This window comes from Camelus dromedarius, chromosome 4 (assembly GCF_036321535.1).
Source record: "Camelus dromedarius isolate mCamDro1 chromosome 4, mCamDro1.pat, whole genome shotgun sequence".
In the NCBI taxonomy this organism is placed as follows: Eukaryota; Metazoa; Chordata; class Mammalia; order Artiodactyla; family Camelidae; genus Camelus; species Camelus dromedarius.
The window spans coordinates 12,530,407-12,548,392 of NC_087439.1; the positions used below are offsets into that span (position 1 = coordinate 12,530,407).

The 17,986-nt window shown below is 41.6% G+C and overlaps 1 protein-coding gene across 8 annotated transcripts in view; it reads right to left on the bottom strand.

Annotated features, from left to right (window-relative positions):
- INSIG2 (insulin induced gene 2) overlaps positions 1-17,345 on the bottom strand; it is a 29,429-nt gene extending 12,084 nt beyond the window's left edge. For 5 of the 8 annotated variants that reach the window (XR_010380537.1, XR_010380536.1, XM_064484697.1 and 2 more), the window contains exons 1-4: positions 17,282-17,345; positions 10,451-10,845; positions 3,381-3,505; positions 88-254 (exon numbers count right to left, since the gene is read on the bottom strand). Coding sequence is in view for 6 of the 8 variants with exons in the window: in XM_064484697.1 (XP_064340767.1) it covers positions 88-254; positions 3,381-3,505; positions 10,451-10,694 (536 nt within the window). In the remaining 2 variants the exon portion in view is untranslated. Of the gene's footprint in view, positions 1-87; positions 255-3,380; positions 3,506-10,450; positions 10,846-12,878; positions 13,079-16,648; positions 16,790-16,867; positions 17,245-17,281 lie in introns of those variants that run through there. The other 3 variants (XM_031451283.2, XM_031451281.2, XM_031451282.2) reach the window with 3 other exon arrangements.
- Between the last annotated feature and the right edge of the window lie 641 nt (positions 17,346-17,986).

Sequence of the window (17,986 nt, forward strand, 5' to 3'; positions counted from 1 at the left end):
AGTGGCTAATGCAATTTGAAAATCTCAATTCTGAATTCGGTTATCATTTACTTATTTTAGCAAACAAGCACCAAAAAGAATACTTACTGATAAACACCATTATAGACTAGCAGTTGAGTGACCAAAGTTGCCAAGAAAGCAATTCCTACTCCAAGGCCAAAACCACTTCTAGATCTATCAAAAGTCCACCACAGTCCGATGGATAGTGCAGCCAGTGTGAGGGACAACTGTATGTTGTTATCAAAATCCACTTTCTGAGGTCAGTGTTAAAGAGTCATCTTAAAACTTGTAACCAAATAATATCACCTGTTCATTTTTCTAAAATAAGAGATGTTAATGTTGAGAAGGGAATTGATTGCTCAGTCTAGAGTGCATTCAGTCTTTTAATACAATGTAGGAGAGTAGGGGGGATTAAAACGATCTCCAGTATTTACTAAAGATACACAGAGGGCATGACGCTTCACTAATAGAACTTACCAACCTGTAATCGCTCCAAAAATAACAGCATCCTACATACATTTCCAGTTATCAGATAAGACCCATTATTTAAGAAATGCTTCCTTTGCAAAAAAAAAAAAAAAAAAAACTGGAAGCCTCAGAACACAGTGTTGTGAAAGGAACACACTTTCGCTGAAAAGGAAACCAGTATTACTTCTCAAACAGGTTTAGAATTACTTGAGAAAAATACAGGAACTTGAAAATAGAAGCGCTGACAGCTATTTAACAGGGTACCACAGTCTGTGTATGATTTACTGACAGACACATTTTATACTAATGCAGTTCAGAAACAAGAGGACCAAGGACACAGTATCCCTGTCTATTATGTCAACTGTTCCAGTTTTAATTTGTTGCAGATAAAGCCTTGAAGTGAACATTATCTCGCAACCTGCCCAGCTATTTTGGTGCCTCGGACTTTCTGGTACAGGACAGTTTTGCTCAAATGATATTTTATTTCCGTCACCCTCTTAAGCATCCATTCACAAATGGACAGCCCTTTTCTACTCCAAAATCTCTAGGTAAAACAAAGCTTTGTAAATTCAATTTTCTCATTTCTTTGCTTGAGGATTACACTAAAGGAATTAATTTCAAGTATCATTAAAAGGGCATTATCTATGTCCCAAAAGCCACATCTTGGCTCTATATCCATCTCCCCAGGGGAGACTACATATCTTGCCAAACTAACTGGCCATGCTGCAACTACAGAGAAAAGAGGAGAGTTCAAAAAATGCATATAAAACCATTTTCCACTTCCTTTAACCCCCTGTTGTTTACCACCATTCCCCTCTCCCACCCAACCAGCAGGTCTCCTAACACCCAGCCTGCTCACTTCTCAGCGGTTGAGCCCCTCCCCTCAAGGTCAGTTCTGATTTAGGCTTGATTTATCAAGAACCTATAGTTTATGGGTATGCTTTCTGAAAAAGCTTTTATTCTTCAGTGGGCATTATACCTCAAACTCAAAAGAAACACTTGTGAGCTCTGATTTCTCTTTGCAATAAACATTCTTTTAAAGAGTGGAATCTGACATTAAGTGACTTCTATCTTTGCTAACTAAATGAACTTCAGTAAGAGTCAAAGCAAAATAAGGAGGCTTCCAGGGTAAACAGGTAAAGCATCAATCTTAAAAATAGTGCAATATGATTTTCTAAAGTCTAAGTAACCTAATATTAAGTCTATGTTATAAATTTTATAAACATTTTGGGTTTCGCTTAAAGGATGGACAGAATAGCTAAGATTACTATATTTAAGGAAAAGAATGATCAAAGAATTTAATCAGTTCATTCTTTCAGCTCTAGAATTAACCAGAAAACGTTATTTAAATTTCTCAACTGAGAAACAGTGGAACTGTCTAGGATAGGAAGGTCTAACCCACCAGACAGAGAGGACGTTACACACTTGTGGGGCTCCTGGGTAGGAGAATGCATGTTCCCAGACTCAGGTCAGGATCTCTGGGGTCTGGTCTCAGCTCCCGCACAGTCTCGCAGTACAAATGACTTAGCAAAGTACAGGAACTCTCAAGCTTTCATTTGTCTTACTATCTTTATAAAGAAAATGTGGAACTAGGTGATTTCAAAGTTTTCTTCTAGGCCTAAAATTCTATGAGTCTATCTTTTTAAGCCCTCCTAAACACTAGATTTGTTGTAAAATCCTAAATCTCAAAGATTTCACCAAACTAACCATGCTGGGAAATTCTTTAATACAGAAGAAAAGGGAAAAACAAACAAATAATAAGAGCCACTGAAGGACTTCCGAATTCTCAGATCTCCACGGGAACTGAAAGGCAGGTGGTCTTCAGAATCTAGGACCCTGCTTCTTTCCTTGTTTCCTCTTCCCCAGCTGCTCCAAAACCCCTCAGCACTTTCTGTAAGAGACACGGGAATCTCCCTGCCCCGGGACCCACCCTCTCTCCAGCTCACTGTCAGCCCCAAGCCCAGGGCAGAGTTATGAGGGGAAACCTTGGGCAGCCTGAGTCACACGTCTTCTCTTCCCCGAAGGCTCCTGCCACCTCCACTCTCTCTAAGCCGTATCTTCTAGAAAAGGGAAGACCGAACTAGCAATTTCCAGATGTTCTTCTACAAAGGGAAGATGGCGGGGTGAGGGCAGGGGGACAGGGAGGAAGTAGGGAGGATGAAAGGAGACAAACCATATGAAGGCAAAAACTTCTGTTCCGCTGGTGGGTATTTTTTTCTGAGGGGTAGAAGGCAGAGGAGAGAAGGGAAATAGAGGCCACCTTACCCTTCTAGCTGGGACACTCTGAAAATACCCACTAGTCACTAAATTAAAACGTAAGAATCTTTCAGTGATCAAACTTTAAAAATACGTTGCTTAGGAAAAAAGTTCTTTTTGGCCACAGTCTAAGTTGGTTACTTACACTAATGCCACCTTTAATAGCATTTGTGTGGTTTGTTGGTGTTGATTAAAACCAACAGATGACAGTCTTAAAAAATATATATATATGGGGGGGGGGGGGTTCTTCAAATTAAAAACAAAACAAACAAATCAACCAGCACCTGAAGCCACCACGTTTCCTTACTGGCAAATCTTAGAAAAGAAATGCCTTTGAAAATGTACCTGTTTCAATGTTAGAGTTACCAAAACTACGTGGAAGTAATTAAGTAACCTAATTTAAGAAGAACCTGTAAAACGTTCAAACCTGCAAAGTTTCTAAGTGATGTTGGGAAACAGGGACGGAGATGAAGGCTGAACCCCACCCTGTCACTGCAGAGCGGCTCCCCGGAGGCTTCAACCGCGCCGCGCGCATGCTTTCCCCACTAAGGGGCGTATCACAACGTGGCGACGGTGAAGCCGCGAGGGGCTGTTTAACCTTTGGTTTGTCGGAAGCGGCTCTGTTATTACGCATTTCATTACAGCGGAAAGGATACAGCGCTGGCGTGATTTATACCAACAAAGACGGCTACGCACCGCATTACACTGGACCACTCTCTTTTAAATTTATGTGGTTCTCCTAGATGCCTGTCAATGCAGGGGTATAATAACCCAATCACAGCTGTGGGGAAAAAAGGGAAAAAATTAAGTCAGCCTCGATGGTGTGCAGGCAAAACTTAAGCTGAAAGAGTCTCTACAACCGTCATAAATAAGCATTCGAAAGCTTCTCTAGAAAAGCTTTTCTACTTGCTTAACTAGTATTAATCACTGATATTTTAAACTTACCTTCCAAAAGAAAAAATGTGAGGATAGCATCACCGAGGGCAGCACCGTAAACGATGACAAGGGTATTTTAAACTCTAACAGGCAAGACACCACTTGGGGGTGTGCTTCACAGCTTCGCAGACTGCACTGGGTGACTCACGCTGCTTTTCTACTACTGCCTCTCGGACTTGAAGAGCATCAGGCCAGTTGGCAGCTAAGCAGTGTTCTAAGCTACGTAACCATGAAACATGCTATCAAACAGCACCAAAATAAAGAGAAGCTCAGAGCATAAGCACATACAAGCTCACCATAATGTTCTAACGTAATAATGTTAGATGGCTGCGGCTGTCCTGTTACAGAAATGATCCTTGCCACCCCCCGCCGCCCCACTCCCACCCTCCAACTCCAGCAGCTTCTGATCTGTCTCCTGAGTCTAATGCCTTGTCCTGACACTCCCTTCCAACCTGGCCCTCTAATGAGACTCTACGTCAGATTGTCAAAGCAAGGAAACTGTCAACAGGAATCTACAGGTAAGACTCATTCTGCACAGAGGAAAAAATGGAGGAGATATGATCTATAGAATTATAAATCTTCGGTTAAAATTTAAGTTCACTGTTAATACCACAATAAAGGTGTCAAAAATAAATAAATAAATTCACTGTTAAAAGATAAGAAATCATTTTGGTGTCTTTCTCAGTTTTTGGAAAGAACACACCTTGAATGCTAACTGTGTAATTAACTATGAACAACTGTATGCAAAATGCCTGTGATTGAGACTCAAAATAGTCATTCTCACCCAGTTTTTAACTTAAATACTTGTCAAACCTTAATATTTTATTCATTTAGTGGGACAAGATTTTAAATGCTAAGTTAGTCATTTAAAAAAAAGTATTTCATCAACCAAAACATCCTTCAACAAGTTATAAGGGAAATCTACAGATTAAATTTAAGACAAATAGCTGGATGGCTTCAATTTGTTAATCTTCCTAAAAACAGAATGTTTATGCTGTCATTTGGTAATAAAAACACAACTGTCACATCACTTGAAAAGTATGTTTAAAATGGCCGATATTACCAAAGATGTATCGTGAAATTATTGTACCAAAATCTAAGTGCTTGAAGGGTCAGAAGCCCCTGCTTGGCCTGGGGTTGGCCAGCTCTGTCTCACAAACAGTGTGCTCAGTCTCAAGGAAAAACAGAAATTGATTAATATCAAGAATCACAGGCTAGCAGGCCAGTGGAGCAGCATTAAAAAGAGGCTGCACACACTATTTACAATAGCCAAGACATGGAAGAGAACTAAATGTCCATCGACAGATGACCAGATAAAGAAGTTGTGGTATATTTATACGATGGAATACTACTCAGCCATAAAAAAGAATAAAGCCATTCCCAGCAACATGAATGGACCTGGAGAATGTCATTCTAAGTGAAGTAAGCCAGAAGGAGAAAGAAAAATATCATATATCACATATATGTGGAATCTTTAAAAAAAGACAAACTTACTTACAAAATAGAGGCAGACTCACAAACATAGAGAACAAACTTATGGTTACCAGGGGGAAAAAGGGGTAGGAAGGGATAAATTGGAAGTTCGAGATTTGCAGATATCAACTACTACATATAAAACAGATAAACAACAAGTTCATACTGTATAGCACAGGGAACTAAATTCAGTATCTAGTAGTAATTTATGGTGAAAAAGAATATGAAAATGTATATATGTATGTTCATGTATGACTGAAGTATTATGCTGTACACCAGAAATTGACACAACATTGTAAACTGATTGTACTTCAATTAAAAAAAAAAAAAAAGGCTGCACGGCCACCCTTCCACCTGGAGTGGAGATGCTGTAATGATGTGTGCATCATTCACACAATCCACAAAACTGAAAATGCTCCTTTGAACTGGGCTTTTGCTGAGGATAGATGGTTCACACACCATCAGGAGATTAACAACAAATTTCAGCATTGCAAAGCTCTAATAACCACTCATAAATCCGAAAGTTTCACGTTATATTCCTACTTAAAAGGTTCTGCTCTAAAATCCTGCGCGATTAACTGACAGCATTTCCAAGTTTCTACAAAATTAAAGTGGCAACAGGCATGCCTTACAGTTCAAATATCTAAATGAGTATTTCTGTTCTCAAGGGGTCATGAAACTAGCAGCTCATGTGTCACTCCTCGCTCGCTCGCTCACTTGCTCTCTCTCTCCCCACCTTTGCCTCTTGCTGAGGAAATCAACTAAGACCGGGCATTCCAAGTCAATTTTCCGCAGCAGCTGATGCCACAGGTAAAGAATTATCACATAGAGGATACTGACGTGTGTGCAAAGGTATAAATAAGTAAAACTGACTCTATTTTTTATGTATGTGATGTCAGACTCGCAAATGAGAGACAACTGAGGAGAGAAAGCAAAAACACAGAAATTTAAACTGCCACGCTGCCAACCTCGGGGTTTGCCAATAAAAATCAAATCCGTTGAGTGTGCGTGGTTCTCAGTTGCTCACCGAGAGGGAGCATTCGAAGGAGCTTGTCACTTCCCATTAAATGTCTTCTTTCTTTCCTTTAAATAAGGGCCTGGCAGAGTCTGAGAGCAACATCCACAGCGCAGGGAGGCTGCACTGCTGAGAGCTCCCAGAGGGGTGTCTGGCCTTCCTTTCCTCCACTTTCTTGTTTTAACAAGAGAGACCGTTAAAATCACGCCTGTGTAGAATCATACACAAACACGGTCCTGCTTAATCAGATGGTCCTCTGATGCAAAAATCACATTTCTTAGGATCTATTTTGGTTATTTCCCAGTGACTAGTGTCAGGCTACCAAGACGAAAAGCGAGAAGTTTGTCGAACGTTAATATGGAGTCATGATTTTTTTATGGTCATGTATTTAACAGTGCTGTACTAAAAGAAACCATTAAATCAAACATTTTCCAAAGAAAAGGGGCTGAAAAAACAAAACCACTGAATGATATATACAAAAGTGGAAAACTAGGACAGGACAGGTAATGTGTTCATCTAACAAATCCTTAAGCCCTTATAATGTGTCTGCTTCTTGGTATCTGCTGGGGGCTGGGGGTTTAAAAAAGAAAAATGAGTAAGATGTGATCCTGGGCCCAAAGTGACAAGAGAAACAATTAAATGGAGTAATGCGTTAGGGGGAGCACTAACAGGGCTCGAGGGGAGGCAAGATGCAAGGGTGTCGGGAAAGCTTCACAGAAGAGGTGACCCTCGAGGAGTAAGTGTTCAGCAGGTGAGTGGTCTGGAAAGGCCTTTCTAATCAAAGGGAAGCATTTGAGGGAAAGTACGGACTAGGGAAAATACCTGGGTCATCTGGAAACTGAAAGGGAGCTTCGGGGTCCAGAAAGATTCTGAGAAAGACACAAGTCGGTGGGGGCCGCATCACAGAGACGTTCCCTGCAGACACTGGGAAAGTAACACCATCACACTGTGCAAGACAGAGGGCCAGTCGCTCTCAGAGCAGTGAGTATTCAATGCAGGACGGTGGGGGGGGGGGGGGGTACCGAATCAGAGGTGGAAAAGGACAAGACTGAAGATTCCAAGCAGGGCCGTGACGGCCCAGACCAGGAAAGAGACCGGGGAGAGATGTGAAACCTGGGAACTGGGTGTGGCGGTGAGAGAGAGGGAGGAGCCTCGAAGGCTCTCCAGGAACTGGGTGGCTGGCTGACCGCACGGCTCAACAGGAAAGATCTGTTTGCCTTTCCTTTTAAAATTAGACAGTAATTTCATAGGCATGGATACTGTCTGGTTACTTGTGATCTGCCAGTCAACCTCTCCAGTTATTTTAGCCACATGATAGCTGTCTTTTCCCTCCTAGTTACTCTTCAGAAAGATGCCTCTGCAGCTCTCCATCGCGCTCAAGAGGTTCTTAACTCCAGCTCTAATGCACTGCGCACGTAAAGAAGTGAATCAACTTGAAACACCACCCACTGTGAAACCAAAAACAGAGAAGCAGGAGAAGGAAGATGAGATCAAACGGAGTTTCCCTGGGTTCCCTACCAGCTGCCCCTCCAGAAGCACCACTAGCAAGTGTTCCAGCACGGGGTTTACATGTAGAAAGTGGTCATTTTGGAGACCCTCCAGAAGGTGGTTGCTCAGTGCCTAAATATTAACTGGACAGGAAAAGCAAAGGGCAATGATCAGTTTTTCTGATTTCAGATGGTAAGCGCTGAGAGAGCTTTGAAAATGCACACCAACACATATACACAAAACCATATGCATGCCATATACACACGTAAACTGTACATACTGTTTTTCACATCATTTAGGTTTTTTTTTCTTAATATTTTCCCTAAAACTAGAGGAAGGCAGGGATTATACAAGAATCCATTTTTCATCTTTGGCAGCTTCCACAAATCTCACCCTCATCTAATAAACATCACGACTGACCCAACAACATCATGGGGAGAGTCAAGTGGAACCTCACTTTCCCAAGGCCTCTCGACTCTCATTTGCCCGGGTACCTCGTAGAACGCACTGCTTTCAAGAGAAACACAGGCGAGAAACGTGCATGCAAATCCTCCACGTGAGGTTAAGTTTGTGTGACAAGCCTAGTGGCTGGGAAAAAGGAAGAAAGTGGGACAGAGTGACGGACATGTAGCATTAACAGTTGAAGTTTTCCTTCCTACATGTGTGTTTGTGGCCAAAGTGCCCGCATCACAGGGACAGATGCACCCCACACCCCTCTCCATAACAGAGGGACAATGAAACCTCAGTCAGGGTCTCCTGCCCCAGCCCAAAGTGTGTAGCACAGGCCAGTGTGCTCCATCCAAGCCTGGCACTGAGTCTGGAAGGTTCAAAAGAGGCACCCTGAGTAGAGGGAAGGATGAGTACCCCCCTCTTTGCCCTCCCCCAGCATGGGACACTTCACCCAGCCACACCCCTCACTGTCTCTAGGACCCCCGGCTTATTGCTATCCTCTACTCATCGGTTCCCTCATCCCCCCAAAACAGGCACAATGCCAAACATCTCATTCCCAAGGTTGCCCTACAGATCCCTGGGGTTAGGGGATATGTACGGAACACTAGAAGACATTCAGCAAGTAAGAGTTTCCCTTCCCTGAACTTCCTTTCATCGATTCTGAAAAGACATGTTCTTCTGAGTCCTACAAACCTTCTATTAGCGGCCAGACAGCAGCTCTACCACAGGAGAAACTAAACAAAGAAGTAGAAAAAGTTGTTGGGAAAACTTTTTCTCTTCTGAACTTAAATGAAAGAAAGGAAAATACGTGAGGGATAGTAGATACAACAGAGAATAATAAAATATGATTTATGCTTTCTTCTCTGTTTGGACTGCTTGGCCTGTTCTCTCAGAGAATAATAATAACCCTGGGGAAACAAAGAATCATCGCCTTACAAGTTCTCTTTTAATGTGAATACTGTAACAGTGAGACATCAGTATATAAACCATGCTGAAACCTTACCACAACCAGGCCCTTCCGTCCACTCAGTGGGACTGTGTAATTGTCCAGTAAGTTTCACGAGGTCATTTTAAGACATTTCACACCTAACTCCTTCCCCTTGGCCCTCCAGCTCTAGGATGTAAGCCAGGAGGGAGCTATGTCACATTGCAAAGTATTTACGTATATTAAGTATGAGCATTCATAATGCAATTTTCTCTCTCAATCAGAATTCTTTTCTAGCACGGTTATGGCTTCCTTCTATTATTTGATTATATAAAATAGCATTATTCTATTGGTCTCATTAGAAAAAGCTGAAGAGCTACCCCATTTGGAAGCCCAGCATCAATAATGCACTCTGAGATGCTCCACTTTATCCACTGCACGCTGTCCACCAAAAAAAGATCTAAAGAAACTAGTAGGATAATGATGATTTTAAGCAAAGAGAATCTACTTTATCGATCTCATTAAGAATTTACCATTCTGAAGGTATATTTAAAAATAAGATACCAAGGAAAAAAGCAGACACAAAAATCTAAAAATTAACAAAATGAAGATTTAAACTTGAATAGAACTACAGTTGACCCTTGAACAACGTGAGGGTTAGGGGCACCAATCCTCTGTACAATCAAAAATCTGAATATAACTATATAACTTTACAGTCAGTCCTCTGTATCCGCAGTTCTGCATCCATGGATTTGACCAAACTCAGATGGTGTAGCACTGTGGTAGGCATTTCTTGGGAAAAAAACCCCACATATAAATTCAAACTTGTTTTGTTCAAGGGTCAACTGTCTTCCATCTTTCAAGTTTTTATCTACTTCAAAAACACGATGATAACACACACATCAAAACCTTAAAACCAAACAGTGATAATCAAAATAACTTAAAATAATTTTATACAAAATGGGTTGAAAGAAAGAACAAAATGAAGAGATTCAAAGCCTCATTCCTGAGGGAATCAAGATTGTTTTTAAGATTACATTTTTAAAGGTCATATAGGTCAGTCAGATAGAAATCTATTATACTCTATGATTCCATTTATCTCACATCCTAGAACAGGCAAAAATAATCCAGTGACAGAAAGATCAGTGGAAGTCTGGGCTGGGGGTAGGAAGTGGACTACAGAAGGGCACAGGAGAATTCAGGGGGGTGACAGGACTGTTCTACAGCTGGACCATGATGGTGGTTACATGAATACATGCATCTGTCTAAGCGCATCAAAATGTTCGCTCATTTAAAACAGGGTCATTGTACTGTATTTAAATTATACCTCAAAAAAAAAAAAAAAAAGCTGAATTTTTTTTTAAAGTACTACTCAGCCAATATCCACAATCATTTACCCTATTTCCTTTCTAAGCGTTCCAGAAACAGCCTACACATACCTGAAGCTGTGCCACAGCAGGGTGGTACCCACCATGCCGAAGAAAAGATGCTTGCAATCACATCAGGTGGAAAGAGTGTCACGTTTCTCTGAATCTGAAGCAAATTTAACACTAATGCAAGAAACACTCCAATGAAAAACAACACTACTCCTCGAATCATCAAGTTCACACTCCGGCTAGTGACAGATGAGATGTAGGGACCACGCTTTTTGGGCCCAGATGACTCTCTCTCTCCTTCCGCCATGGTTTCATAAGTTCAGTAAGTCGGAAAAAAAAAAAAAAAAGAAGAAGAAGAAGAAATGGCTTCCCAGCTGAAAAGCCAACGGCCTGAACCAAAGCAGATTGGCGTTTCAACAGTACTGCATCTCGTCCTAAAACAGGACCTACCAGAAATCCTGCAAGAAATAAGAAAAAGGAAATCAATGTGCGCCTAATAAATGACTATACAATTATCCTGATTTCAATACTTAATTAATTTAAAAGGCCAAATAATGAAATGACAAGCTTTTACATATATTTAAATTAGTTATTTACTGAATAAGAAAAGATTTAAAAAGCATTTTCATATACATGATGTAATAAAAAATTAAGTGCTACAGTTACGTTCACTAGGACAGAATTAGTGACCTAAGAGACTTAAAGTTTAGAAGAATAGCTAAGACAGTTTGCTTCACATCAAGGAAAAAGCAGGGTAGGTTGTCTGAGACACTTCCACTAGAAACTGGAAGATCAAAATCCAGCTTTCTGTTTCTTCTACTCAAATCTCCAAGCCCAAGTAACTGATGGGCTTGGAGATCCACGCAGAATTTTTTTATACTTTACAGAAAACAAATAAATTTATATTTTCAGAAAATCAACATACTGCAGCTGAAAATGTTGTACTATTCTCTATAAAATGTAACTTGCTCATGAGGACAATCTACACAGGGGAACAAAATGACCTGTTTTAATGTTTAATGCTTATATATTCAAATTTCTGCACAAAAGTTACCTTAGAAAAAACAGCCCACCACCCACTCACTCACACACACACCAAGCACAGAGATCACACCTGACCGGCTCTCCCCGGAGCCCCAGCTGTGTCCCCACCACCACGTTGACCCAGTCCACCCCCGTTTCAGTCACGGGAGCTACTGTGAGAAGGCTGGAGTAGGCAGCAGAAGAAAGGAAGCCAAGAAAAAAAAAGAATAACCTCTTGGCTAGATTCTAAGGAGTCTGATCCACATGGCTCCTGCCTCCTAAGACCTAGGGCTTTGTAAACACAATCATTCCAGGTGTTAGCTCACCCTGCAAAACCAAAGTGATCTTTCCTTTGTACACGTTTGTTTAAGACAAATAACATTTGAGGCTTCCTATGAGCTGCTCTAAGCACCTGACATATGGCAGCTCATTTAACTCTCGCAATAACCCTAGAAGCTAAATGCAATTGTTCTGTCCATTTTACAGGTGAGGCAAAAAAGCAATAAAAGGATAAGTCACTTAACCAAGTTTCTACCCTCAGAAAGAGAGTAAAGCTGGGACTCAAAGCCATGTCATCTGTCTGGCTCCAAAGCCGTCATCTGTAACTGCTATGTTCAGCTCCCCCAAACTGTTGTGTATTCCTCGACGTTTTTTCTATGAATACTAACTTTTTTTAACGGGAAAGTACTATACAGACTGTTTTTATAACTTACTATTATCCCACCTACAACAATATATCTTGAGCACTGTCACAGTCAGTACATAGATATTTCCTTTGAATCTCAAAGCAGTTTGTTTATAATTTTAGTATGATCCTAATAGCTACCTTAAGATACGTATAGTTGTTTTATAGATGATAAACTTTTCACGTAGGTCTTATTCACTATCAAGTTGTGAAATGTTGTATCTAAGTACTGAGAAAGTTACCTTCCTAGCCCACAGTGGGAGCTCTACACAGTCATATTTGTTTAATTAAACTGGGTTAACTCTTTTTGAAGCAAACTATATTGGGTTAAGCAGCCTTTTGGAAGGAGGACCTAACCTAGCACTTAATCATCATTTAACGTACATTTTCTCTTGAGTTTCCAAGTTTCAAACTACCTTACAAATGAATTTTGGAACAAAATCTGTATGTAAACTGGTGGGGTAGTAACTTTAGACATAAAACAGCATGAAAATGATTCACATCTGTAAGTCCTGGAGACTTTCACAGCCTATCAGTTCCATGTGGTAAACACAGACAACAGACTTCTTTTTTTTCTTGCGCCTCTATCACACACAGAGCCCTGTGCCCGACACCCAAGGTGGGAATTCTATCCTCCAGTGAGTCCTCACAAAAATACTTAGTCTAGATCTACAGTTTAGCAGCCTGGAGAAAACAGTACAAATTACAGCTGACTCATGGGAAAATGGACTCTAAACACCAACTGAAAAATCCCAGAAAACCTAGAAAACATCCCCTCCTGACCTGGTCTTGCAGACGATTCCTTGCCGTGGGATCCAGCATTGTCAGCAGGTCACACGTTCTGCTGTTTAATAGCTACAGAATTCATCACCATCAGCAGCATCATGACTATTGATCTAGCAGCCATTTACAGAGGGTCTACTCCGTGCCAGACACAGAGTAACTCTAATCCTCTGAATCATCCCAAAGGTAGGTATTGCCAGCTGCATTTTACATACAAAGAGATAAAGTCAAAGAGACTTAGGAACTTGCCTGGGGTCACATGACATGCAGTATTAGCACTGGAACTTTGCCTTCCATCTGACTGGTTCTAAAACCCATCCTCTTTTCCTCTAAACCTTGAGTCCCATTTCAGCCCAACTCCTCAGACTTCTTTTTTGGCACATGGGTCTACAGAAGAGGATCTGGTTACTGAAAAGATGGGTAGACACTGGAAAACAACCTCAGCAGTAATACATTCTCAAGGTATTAATGCCAACTAAAGTCCAAGCAGAAAGACCATAAGAATAAATGTATGAACCCCTTGAAGTTTTCTTTCACTGAGCTAGATCAAGGAGTAAAAAGATTCATTAAAGAAAAAAAAATCATATGGCCAATTTACATACTGTATTAGACCAATATTCGACTTCTCATTTCCCAAACTTCCAGTAGACACAGCAGTATCCCCCACCTTCTGCTGTTAAAACAGCTATTAGAGGACAGAGAGTAAATATGCATTTTAAGGAACCCAAATTTCTCTAGTAAATCATTTGTTTCTGTTGGTGAATTCTTCCAAAAGGGAACTTGCGTGTTGAATAATATTTTTAAAAGAACAAAATAGCTTCAGTTTGAAAAAGCTATCTCAGTTGTGGTAGCCCCACGTCACAGTCGCTCACCAGTGTTTGTCAAAGGGCACTGACGTTTTGGGCAGGACAATTCCTTGTTGTCTGGAACTGTCCTAAGCAATTATGTTGCAAAACATTTAGCATCCCTGGCTCGTACCCATTAAATGCCAGCGCACAGCCCCTTCCCGCTTTGAGACAACCAAAAATATCCCTACATACTTCCAAATGCCCCAGAGAGGCGACGCTCTCCCACTGAGAGCCACGGATGGCTCGGCTCTTCCTTCATTCTGTTTCAAGGCTGCTAGAGGCTTTCAACATTGTTCGTGTTACTCTGCTGAAGCGGTTTACTCAGCCTTTCCTAAGAGTGTTTGTTTTATAGGTTCCTACTTCACCCCAAAAGCTGCTTTTAAAAATAACACAACATTTGTTTGCTGTTTATTTGAGAATTTTTAAAGCAATTTTTATAAGTCCAAAAAGCTAACTCTGTGACTGCATAATAATACAATAGTACGTAATTACCAGAGACAAAAAAGTTTTAATGCTTTAGAATCACAGTATCCTAAAATTTAAGAAATGGAAGCGAATTGGGAGTTCATCTGTTCCAGGGGGTATCTGAGTCTGATGCAAACAAAAAACAAAAACGTTGTGCATATGGGCATTTTTCTGGGAAGAGCTGGACATTGTTATATTAAGTACTCAAAAAGTCCGTGATCCAAAAGAAGTTAAGAACCAATGATCTAAAAGTTTACTGGCAAAGCTAATGAGACCCAAAGTGGTGAAATGAGGTGCCAAGATCCAGAATGCATACTATCCAAATGTAAAGTGAACTCCTGGAAATGGCCAGACTGACTCATCAAAGGGACAAGAAATTCCACAGGGCCATCATTCACTCCCTACTAGGTAATAATTAAGTTCCTAAAAAAGCTTGTTGTTTATAATAGTCACACACTGGGGAGTAGGTTATTTCAAAGTGAAAGCTCTTGGAATAAGTATCCCTAATTGGTTTGTTTTAAAGTTTGGTTTTCTGATTATGTATGGCTAAGAGCTTCTTAAAACAAAGCATTTCTTTAACTTTCGATGTTACTCTTACATCAATGACAGATTTGAGTCTCCAAAATTTAAGAAAAAATATACATATATTTGAAAATTTTAGATTACCCAAGAAATAACTTTCTGATCAGGAAAGCAGTCCCTGGTATAAAGATATCATTTAAAAGACAATATCGCAATAGATCCTCAGTAATAATCCTAGGAAGCAGGCGGGTATTTTTAATCCTCATTTTACAAAGTAAAATAGGTTAAGTAACTTTCTGAGATTATAAAACTGTTACCAGGTAGTACCAGGACCAGCCTCAAGCACTCTGACTCCGTGCCCAGAGGACTTCCCCTCTCACCACAATTGCCTTTTCTACAAACACCACACAAAAACAATTTAAGTGCCACACAACAAACAGCCTGTAAAGCCATGTTGATAAACTATTGTTAATACCAAAATAACACTTTTTTCCCCCAAAAAATTGACAAAGAAAAAACTTCTACAGGACAAGAAAAATTCCACCTTGAGCCCTGACCTACAATTTCTATAAAGTACATTACTGAACAAAAAGACAACTAGTTCAAACAATTTGGACAGATCAATGACAAATCATCAAAACTGGAAAAATACTACTCCCAGCTTATGGCTGCTTGTCAATGGATTGATGGTATTACTTTTAGATAAATAAAAGAGGATTATAAGGGATTCTGGACTTTGTGAATGAAAATCAAAGTCTACTTTGGCCACTGAAACAACTTCCAGGCGACAAGCATTTGAAAACAAACATACGAACAAAATTTCCTGTAACCTTAATTTTAACAATTGCAACAACCTCAAAACCAAACAAGATCCTTCATCTTCAAAGGAACAGCAGTCACAGAAGTTATGTTTACGCCCTCAGATTATCCTGTTGCTTAGGTCAGAAAAGTCACTAAATAATAACGTTTAATTACTGCCTCACTTCTTTTTTATTCTATGCTCTTGTAATTAGAATGGCATTCTCAAAATAGAACACGCATTACAATTGGGAAAAATACACTTAAATCAATGAAACTCTCCTTAAATAAAAGCACACACATGTGAATCACAGGCTATGGACACTAAAAACTTCTCAGAAGAAAAACACGTTTACATTGAAGACCCTGCAACTCATCTTTCCTGTCAACATTAAAACCCAAACACAGAAACCATCAGGCAAGCCATATTCGCATCCCATTACTGCTTTTAAACGTCAAATCTCAATCCCTAAAAAGGTTACTCCTCCAGCATTTGGGAATAATTTTCTGGTAACAATGAAAACAAGCTGTCCTTAAATTACTTAATTTCATTTTATCCTTGCTTTTTCAACCCACCATACCTAAACCACAGCTGTCAGTTTAAAAAGAATCAACTTCTTTCCTAAATGGATGTGATTCACAGCTTGGTTGTTTTCTATCAGGTATGTACTGAGAACTATAACAAAACACACTACTGGATATAACGTCCAGCGAAAGGAGGAAACAGGAAGAGTATGTGGCTATTTTTTCTCCGTGGGATCCCTATTAGTAGAGACACCTATGGATTCATTTTCACTCAGTGGTTCCCTATCAGGGCCAAACCCCAAAGTTGGGAGACACAATCCAGCCACTGCTTGGCCGCCTTCATTCCTCCCGCACTCAAGACTAAAGCGCGTTTTCCCCTGCAACGCAAAGCTCCATTGCAATACTGACGCCGGCCAGTCTCAGTGGCCCAGCTGTCAAATCTATTCATTCCTCCTTGAAGCATCTCCTCATAAACCCTACAAAACAGTAAGCTATTCCTGGTACATTTTCTTAGACTAGCTAACACCATACTTTACTCTCTGACAAGGCTAACTGGACATGGGTCATCACTTAAGTTTTAGCACCCCTGCCCTCGTCCCCCATCATACTCACACTGCTTTCTTTTTCCGGATTGCCAGTCTCCAATGACCAACCCTAAAATCCCAGAAACTATCACCAACCGACTTCTAGGTCCTGGCAAGAGTTCTCTTTGGCTTAATCCAAACGCCGATTCCAAAGGTTTCTATTCCAATTCACAATGCCAAAGTCCTACTCCTCAACCCAGTATCAGCATACCTTTTGGCAGATTCTAAAATTATTACACATACCTACCCTTTCGGATCCATCCCCCTCGCAAGCCTGAGTCTGGTTTCCCTGGCTACGAGCCTCCCAAGTCCTGACAGCTGACAGCTCGCCGACCTCCACCCCATCAGATCTCCGGGGTCGCCCTTCTCGCCGGCCTCCAGCCTTCTGTCCTTCCGGACACTCTTCCACTGTCCGGGGAGCCTGCGCCTCTCCTAGGACCTCTCCCCGCCGTTCCCTTCCGGATCTCACCGACCCCTCTCCAGTAAGCTGAGACCCTCGCGCTTCAGGCCCCATCTGGTGTCCTGGCTCCTCGCACTTGCCAGCAGGGTTCCCAGGCTGCAGAAACGCAAATGCTTCCTCTTCCCGAGGAACACTCCCTTCTTCAAGGCCCCTTCCCTCAGCACCAAGTCACCCGAGCTTCCCCGGGGGACCCCAACTCACCCCCGCCTCCGCCATCTTCTGGGACCGGCCCCCGCCCCCCTCTGCCGCTTCCTCCTCGGCTTCCTCCTCCCCTCCCACAACTCCGCCCGAGCGCTACTGCGCCTGTGCGGCTGACGCGTCCACGCTCCGCCGATAGGGGCAGGAGAACTTCCGGTTCCCACCGGTGCGCGGGGGTGGGCCTGCGAGCCGGGGCAAAAGGACTTCCGGTCTCTGCGAGGGTAGCGGCTGGCTGTAGGCGTGGGCTGGCTAGTGGTGGGAGGCGGCCAGATCAACTGTTGTTTGCTGACCTAGCAGTCCTGGCTTGTGACGTATACCCAGACCCTGTGGGCGGTGTCAGAGAATCGCGCAGCGACACATGCACACCCTCCGGGAGGCGCGGCCCTCGGCGCATCCCTCTTATCTGAGCCGAAATCAGGGCTCTGGAGCGCAGGTCGCCGGTCCTCCAGCTAAGGTTGCTGACTCTCAGTACCTTTGTGTTTTGCCAGCCTTTACTCATTACCTTTTTCCTTCCTTCCTAAGTCATAAGCTATTTGGGGAAAAGAGCATAATTAATATTTCTCTCTTCTCCATCCCACAGTAATTTATGTGGCTTTCATTAGTAATCATTCCCCAAGTTTGACCAGGTAAAGCGGTTTGGGGAGAGTTATTTTTATAGGAAGAGCCATAGAGGTTTACAGCGAAGTAGAGAAAATGCAAATTACAATA